The sequence below is a fragment of the Fundulus heteroclitus genome, unplaced genomic scaffold (genome assembly GCF_011125445.2).
Source record: "Fundulus heteroclitus isolate FHET01 unplaced genomic scaffold, MU-UCD_Fhet_4.1 scaffold_36, whole genome shotgun sequence".
NCBI lineage: Eukaryota > Metazoa > Chordata > Actinopteri > Cyprinodontiformes > Fundulidae > Fundulus > Fundulus heteroclitus.
Window position 1 is genome coordinate 683,225 of NW_023396770.1, and position 8,393 is coordinate 691,617.

At 42.4% G+C, this 8,393-nt stretch overlaps 1 protein-coding gene across 3 annotated transcripts; it reads left to right on the top strand.

Moving 5' to 3' along the window:
* The first annotated feature begins 4,882 nt into the window (after nt 1-4,882).
* LOC105934403 (bifunctional protein GlmU) lies at nt 4,883-8,062 on the top strand. 3 transcript variants are annotated; one of them, XR_004928983.1, is made up of 5 exons: nt 4,883-5,000; nt 7,078-7,263; nt 7,374-7,598; nt 7,653-7,760; nt 7,815-8,062. XR_004928983.1 is itself a non-coding variant. In XM_036130404.1 (4 exons), the coding sequence occupies exons 1-4, from the start codon at nt 4,998-5,000 to the stop codon at nt 7,686-7,688; spliced, it is 450 nt and encodes a 149-aa protein (XP_035986297.1). In that variant the 5' UTR covers nt 4,883-4,997; the 3' UTR covers nt 7,689-8,062. The 3 variants fall into 3 exon arrangements, 2 of the variants coding, with proteins under 2 accessions (XP_035986297.1, XP_035986296.1); XM_036130404.1 differs by having other exon boundaries at nt 7,374-7,606; nt 7,661-8,062; XM_036130403.1 differs by having other exon boundaries at nt 7,653-8,062.
* The last annotated feature ends 331 nt before the right edge of the window (nt 8,063-8,393 follow it).

Below are 8,393 nucleotides of genomic sequence, written 5' to 3' on the forward strand. Positions count from 1 at the left end.
ATATTCTTTTATTTTGAAAGAGAATTATGTTCGGCTGACCTTTGACCACATGTTCAGCTTCATTATTTATCAGAAACACTCCATTTTGTCCCGGTGTTCTCCAGAACTTTTAGTCATGTGGACTTTAACGCAGTATTGCTGCAGAGTCAGCGACTCAATGCCAGCAGCTGTCCTCTGGGTCTCCATGCTGGTCCAGGAGGATTTAACGCTGCAGGTTAACACCTGGATGCAACCTGCTGGGTTCCTGAAAGAAGCTGAACCAGCCGGGAGGATCTGACTCAAGTTACCCTGGGTTCTCAGGTCTCTGCAGCTCTTTCAAGTCTCTGGTAACATTTCTGAGGATTAACCTTTAATAAATTCACTTCAGTTCTGTTTGAAACTAGAAGCATTAGATCAAAGTTTGTGAGGAAAATAGTTGGAAATCATTGCAGTATGGAGGCTGAAATGATGAATAATGATCCTGAGATGCCAGAGTTTCTGGGGAAAGATTTCCCGGTGGTGTTTTTCCATGAGTGAGGCTGAGCCCTGTGCAGTCCTGCAGATGGTTGTTATGGCTGCTGCAACCCAGCAGTAATCAGGTCTTCAGAGGGGGGGGTGGCCCCCCGGGGCCCTGATGCTGCCACCATCCTGATTTAATCTGCTCGTCTATTACCCAGAAAGTTCTCACTAAACACATCCGTGACTCCATGGATCAGGTGGAGGCTCAGCGTCTGAGTCCTCCAGGAGAATCCATGCGTGGCCTGATCTGCAAATCTCACCGACGGACAGAATGAAGCCGTTTCCTGCAGGAAGGATTCATGCTGCAGCTCTCTGACTCTCTGACTCTCTGACTCTGACTCTCTGACTCTGATTCTCTGACTCTGACTCTGACTCTCTGACTCTCACTCTCTGACTCTCTGATTCTGACTCTCTGATTCTGACTCTCTGAATCTGACTCTCTGACTCCGACTATCTGAATCTGACTCTCTGAATCTGACTCTGACTCTCTGACTCTGATTCTCTGACTCTGATTCTCTGACTCTCTGAATCTGACTCTCTGGTTCTCTGACTCTCTGAATCTGACTCTCTGACTCTCTGACTCTCTGACTTAATTCAGCTTCAGCTCGTTTACAGGTGTGTTCAGGTAGATGGTCAGTCTGCAAGTGGAGGACATTTTATGACCTGAGATGATTAAAAGGCCAACATCAGATGTTCTGATGCTGTTCTGTAAATCCAGATCAAGCATTAAGTCCAAACAGTTCTAATATGAGCTCAGTAGGTATCAGAAAAGGTTCTGCAGGAAATGTCTGAAAACAAAAACCACATTTCCTAATTAGAAACGTTTTCCCCTCTGAGCAGATATCCTGGACCACATATAAGCTTCACTTTCCAGATTTAGCTCTCCAGACCCACATGCAAACTGATTTTTACTATTTTCTACATATTTTATGTTTACTAAGTTCATTGCATTTATCACGTATATACTCTTTACTACTAAGAAGTTTTAAGGTTTTAGTTATGCAGAAATTAAAGTGTATTTCATGTGACTGATCTCTCTCTCATTACAGTGTTTGTGTTTATTGTGTTAATCATATATTTGCTCTAATGTATAGTCCAGTGGTTACCATTTTATTTTACTATATATGTGTATTGATTTCTCTCTCTTATCGTTGCAGAAGTTGTTTTTCTAAATATGTCTGAAACTGTTATGAACTCTGTTCAGCCTGCTTGGTTTTACCTGGAAGGTCTCAGACTGTTTTGCTTCTCGCTAACCCTCAGCTTGACAATGGAACCAGGGATTCCTCTGGATAATAAAAAGAGAGGAGTTGCTTTAGAGCGAGTAGGAGATCTGTAATTAAGCATCTCCGCTCGCTCTCCTTGCAAGATGAAAACTAACTTTCCTGTTGTCTCTCCTCCTTGTGTTTGTTTAATGAATGTTTTAGGTGTTTGAACCAGAGACCCACAAAAAGCGTGGCAGGTGCAAAGCAGCCGTTTAGTTTTGGGTGGGCTGAAACTCCTCAGCAAAGCCAGACATGTTGGCAACGTTCCAAACAAACATGGGGTTCTGAAGATGATTTCTTAACAGTTTTCTGTTTTCTTCCTCTTCCAGTTCTGGCAGGTTCCCTCAGCAGAACGTGGAATCAAAGCTGGTCCTCAGGACTCAGACCTCTGCAGCACATGGAGTCCTGGGAACGGAGTTGTGAGTCCAGTCCAGTTCCCGGTTCCAGGATCTGAGCAGAACTTAGTGAATTCCTGTCAGTCTGCACAGTTTCCATCCAAGCTACTTCAATTAATGAATCTAATTAATGATCCGAACCAGAAACAAAGTGAGGAGAACCCTGATCCCTGTTTCCCTCTGTTCACCAGGAGAACCCTGATCCCACCCTGCACGGTCCATTCTCCAACCTGCAGCGCCATCTAGAGGCAGAGGTCTGGACATCAGCCTGATTTCTAATGAAAAGCTTAATATTTGCTGAATCTCCTTTTCTGTCTAAAACCTGTTTTCCATGGGTTCTGCCTCCCGGTTCATCTGCGGATCCTTCATCAGTTCCACAGCTGAATCATCTTTCTTATTTCAAATGGAGCTCTGAATCCCGGCTGGATCCCCCGGTTCTGTCTGAGAGAACCGATTGATTCCTGCAGTCCAAAAACCCGCAAATCAGAAGAATTGATAATATTCTTCTGACCTCAGCTGTCAGCACACATGATTCTCTACAGCATGTTTCAAACCCGAGGCCCGCGGGCCGAATCCGGCACGTCAAGGCAATTTATTCGGTCTACAAGAGCCAATAAAGCAGATCATGTCATAGAGGCATAAATCCTTTTAAATTGTATAAAGTGGCTAAAACTGCCTCCTGGAGAGAAATTAGATTTTTTTAAATGTGTAGTAACAGCATCCTGCCATTAGATGTCAGTTTTCCACAACACATTAAAACATGCCAGAAATGTGCAGAAAGAGAAGAAGTGATGCAGAATGATGAGTTTAAAGTGTAACTCACCCCAATATTAACTTTATTTGCATGTGAACTGTATAAACTGGGCCTAAAGTGCTACATTTATGTTACTGTGCCTTTTTTTTATTCTTCTATGTGAACTGAAATGAAATTATGAAATCAAAATGATCATCTATGCAGGAGCAACCGGCCCTTTAAATGACTTTATGATGCCAAAGTGGCCCCATATAGAAATGAGTCTGACTCCCTGCTCTACGGAAGCCCTTTTCAGCCACGCTGATAAAAACAGAGTAATGTGAGGTAGCAGGTGGTGGGGGCAGTCTGACCCTGAGTTCTGCCTTTCAGGGTCGTGGTCCGTCTCTAAATTTGTACTAAAATGTAGCCGATGAACTGAAACTGACTGAAAGGATTTACAGGTTGTTTGATTTCTCAGTCCGGGCTGGACTGCTGGAAGCAAATTATCTTTCTATTTATTTAAATAATTATTTAGCTTGTTTTTTAACCAAGTCCAAAGAAGAATAGAGTTTCATCTATTTAACCCTGCTTTCTAGTGTACTTCCTTCTAATAATAAGGAATAATATATTTTTGCCTTACTGTGCAGTCGCTTATTCAGACATTTTGTGCTAATCTTTTTACCCTTGTGGGGGAACGCCAGAATCTACCCACAAGGGACAAAAAGGATGTTTCTATTCTATTTTATTTTATATAAGTGCCATTTACTTATCTCTACACAAAATCAGTTTAATCCTTTCTATTCTTCGGTGTTTGATCTGCTGCAGCTTTGCAGAAGAGGAAAACCTGTCCTGGTTTTTACCTCCATGCTGTTGAAAGGTGGGCCACTAGGATGTGTGTTTACTTTAGTTCTGGGGTCTGCAGCCCGTGGATCCAGAGCTACATGTGGTTCCGTGGTGCAAACTATGTGCTTTTACGTTCTTAGCCAGCCCATGGTGTCCTTTTATTTTATTTTACTTTGCAAAACAGAACAAAAGACTGTTTTCTTTGCCTTAAATTAAAATAAAAGTGTTCATCCCCAAATTAAACAACATTTTACATTGTAAATATTTATAAAACTCAATACGATATACATTTTTGCCAATAGTAAAGATGTTTTTGCGTCAGTAGACAATTGTAGTCCTGAGCATGGATGGCTGTTTGGACTAAAAGGCTGAGTCTGGCCTAAATTCATAATTTTTATGTTCATTTCTGAGAGTTTTTCATTTTTATCAATTAACTAAATTAAATATAAATGATTTATGTGGTGATTGTTTAAACTGTTGTAAAATGTTTTATGAAAACTGCTACAGAAATAAACTGATCATTGATGCGTTTGATCCAACAATGTGTGGTGGGGTTTTGATGTTGCACTGCTCCCTCTCCGCCAGCAGGTGGCAGTCAAACACCGGAAATAAAACCTTTCAATAGAGATTATAAAAACCTGATTTAAATTGTTTAAAAAAGGCAGGGATTAAATCTAAACATAAAAGGTGTTTGAGATGTTTTATGGACAGAAAGTAACCTTTCATCCAGGAAAATCCCAAAAATATTCCAACAATAATGTTCGGATCAACGATGCGTTTTTATTCTTTATTCAAAGATCACGTTTATCAACTTTTAACGGTAATTCAGGAAAATTATGGAGCATTTATAAACAACAGCGCAATAATTCAATTAAGTTTTTAATTAAATTTTATTTATATAGTGCCAATTCACTACACGTCATCTCAAGGCTCTTTAAAACGTAAAATTAATTCAGATCATCCAGATTGGTCAAAACGTTTCCTCTCTAAGGAAAACCAATAATACATTTAATTAATGAGGTTTGTTACCAACCAAAACTCTTTCTTGTATTGCATTTACATTGCTGCTATTATTTCTTAAATATTAACACTCTGGCTGATATTTAACTGTAATTTATCAGAGAGCTGTGGCGTTCCTGGCCTGTGATCACGTTCAGCTGTTGTAAATAAAGTTTTATGAGAACAGGGAAAAAAGTTGGAGCGTAGCGCGTGTTGTGAGCATGCTCAGTGCGCTCCTGTGGAGTTTGATCCTTTGGCTGCAGCAAGATGGTGAGTTGGACCTTCTTTATGTTCTGATTGTAGAATAAGAATCTCCTTCAGGTTCCAAACAGAGAACAACTCCGAGAACGATCCGTTCTCTGCTGCCTGGTCACTGAGCTCCACTTCCTGCAGAGCAGCTGCAGAGCAGCGCCTTCACTGCTGAGGAGCTGAAGCCCGAGGCTGAAAACCACACGGTTCCGCCAGCAGGAGAAGGTTCTGCAAACAGGAACGTGTTCTAGCTGCAGGAGAAGGTTCCGCCAGCAGGAACATGTTCTAGCTGCAGGAGAAGGTTCTGCCAGCAGGAACATGTTCTAGCTGCAGGAGAAGGTTCTGCCAGCAGGAACATGTTCTAGCTGCAGGAACTGGGTTCTATCCAGAGCGGAAGGTTCTAGCTGCAGGAAGACGTTGAACCTCGGCCCAAACTATCCTGATTGAACAGCGGCTTTATTTGTAAATGATTAATTTTCCGTTCCTGTGGAACCTGAAAAACCACGACTCTGGTTCCTCTGACGTCTGGACCCGTTAAACAAGGACCGGCTGAGATGAGCTCATGTTATAAATAAATTCTAATAAAATGTTCAGTAAAGAACTGAAGAAAAAATGCAATAAAGAAAAATTAAATACATTATAACTGAATGTATTGATGAACTGAGGAATAAACTAATTAATTCTGTTAAATACAGCAAAATCTAAAATATAATTGAAGGAAAAAAAACATTACTTTTTTATCAGAACATATCAGAACATTAAACTTAACAAAAATTAAGCTTTTTAAATAAGTGAACAAATTAAATGTGATTTTTTTGATTGAACAAATTTATTAATAAATAATTGATTAAATGAAATTGTAATGTTAAAATAGAGCAAATATATTTGATGAAATTATTTATTTTAATAAAGATAAAAATGTACTTGATAAATAAAAATATATAATAATGTAAAAAAAATGTATATATTAAAAAATACTGTATAACTATATCTTTATGTAGTGAAAATGAAATGATGTTCCACTTAATTAATGAGTTTATGAATAAATTAAATAAGGGAAAAATTACCATACAGTTAAATACATAAAATCAACACATTTAATGTTTTTATTTGAATAATCCATGGATAGAAAATAAAATAAAGAATAATTAAATAATGTATCAATAAATGAATCTTGTTTGTTTCAAAAATATTTCTTCCTGGTCCAGAGGTACCAGATTAACGGTCTGGACTCCAGAACCGGCTCTGTTCTAAAGCCGCAGCCTCAGATAGATAACCGGTGCTCCTCGTCCAGCTGCTCCCCTAAAGCTCTACAGGAACCTGCAGCAGCGCCATTATGCCCCCCCGCAGGGTCAAAGGTCGACCTGCTGTTTGCTCAGGCTGCGTGATCCTGTTAGCGATCTGAACGGGCCACACACAGAATAAAGCCAGCAGAACCGCATCACTGGGTCCATTGTCCTCAGAACCGTTAACATGTTCTGATTCTCAGTCTGGCCGGGTTCTGATTCCTTTTGTTTTATGTAAAAGGTTCTGATCGTCTGGAGCACAGAAAATTATCTTTGTGGAATGTGAAAGAAAATGGAAAAAGAATCCAAAATATTTTTATTTTAATTAGAAAGAAACAAATTCCTGAACATAACAGAGTAAAACTGATTATACTAAATGATTATAATAATAAAAATAAGATGATGATATAATAATAATAATAATAATAATTATTATTATTATTATTATTATTATTATTATTATTATTATTATTATTATTATTATATATAAATTCAAATGTTATATTTCAAAAAGTGATTTCACGTTTTAGAGCCTTTACTATTTAAGATAATAATTCATCCTATCAGAAATATTTATTGCGTAAATGTGACTCATGTTTCATTTCAGCTTTTTGTTTTGTCGGTTTTTACAAAAATGATCTGATTTATAAAGAAAATGAACATTATAAATAAATGTTTTCTTCAGTAAATAAAAAACGGCCACAGTGATCTCATCATTTCATTTTGTCACTGAACTATTTTAGCAGAAATGTTTAAAGCTAAAATAAAAGCTGAAAGCTCTGAGGACTGAAGGACTGCTTTCTGGTCTCCAGGCGGCAGCCGGGTCGGCGCTGCAGGTCCATGCGGTCCGGTTCGGTCCGGGTCAGGAGCTGCTGGCCGGTCTGCAGGCGTTGGTGGAGGAGCGGCGCCTGCGGGCGCCGTTCATCATCACCTGCGTGGGCAGCGTTACCAGGGCAACGCTGAGGCTGGCCAACGCCACGGCAACAAATACTAACGAGGTGCGGGACCAGAACCGCCGTGGGAACTGCGGTCCAAACGGGTCAGTCCAGCTTCCTTCCTCTCTGGCCTCGGCTCATCGGGTCTGGTTCTGCTCTGGTTCTGCCCTCAGGTGCTGCACCTCAGCGGCCGCTTCGAGATCGTCTCCCTGGTCGGGACGCTGAACAGAACCGCCCACCTCCACATCAGCCTGTCGGACCCGGACGGCAGAACCGTCGGCGGCCACGTCCTCGGGGACCTGGAGGTGTTCACCACGGCCGAGGTGGTGGTGGGCGAGGCCGCGGACCTGCAGTTCAGCAGAGAGATGGACCAGCGGACCGGTTTCCCCGAGCTGCTGGTTCTGACCCGCTCAGAGGGGGAAGGACCGGCCTGACGGGACCCAGAGCTGCTGGTTCTGACCCGCTCAGAGGGGGAAGAACCGGCCTGACGGGACCCAGACCTGCTGGTTCTGACCCGCTCAGAGGGGGAAGAACCGGCCTGACGGGACCCAGAGCTGCTGGTTCTGACCCGCTCAGAGGGGGAAGAACCGGCCTGACGGGACCCGGAGCTGCTGGCAGCAGACTGGTTCTGAAGTCAGGAGGAGGTTCTGTGAGGCTGGTGCTGGTTCTGTTCAGGTTCTGGAGCTCCTCATGTTGCCTCGTCGGGCCTGACTGAGGGAACGTTTAGATTGCCTGTAAACCATAAACCCAGGAGCCTTCAGAACCAGAACCAGAACCAGAACCAGCCCGTGGTCAGTTCTGTGTGTGACTCTGAGCGTTTCTGAGGAACTTGATGGAATAAAAGCTGCAGATCAGAAACTCGTTGATTCGTGTCTGAAGCTGATTTTCATGGATGGAAAGTTTCCAGATTTCTGAGCAACTTTGTGTCTTTGTTGTCCCTTAGTGAAAATAATCCTAATCTCCCAGCGGGATGCCCCCCCCCCCCCCCCCCCCCCCGGCGGGTCGTTACTGTATTCTGGGGCCGGCGGCGGGCCGCTCTGACCCGCCACATTAAAGCGCCGCTGCAAAGCCCTGCAGCTTTGTGCCTCTGTTTTGTTGTGGCAGCGAGGCTGAAAGCGTTGGTGGTCCCCCGCCCCCCCGGGGGGGGGGGGGGGGGGGGGGGGGGGGGCGTTTAAGGCGCTCAGCCAAAGTGG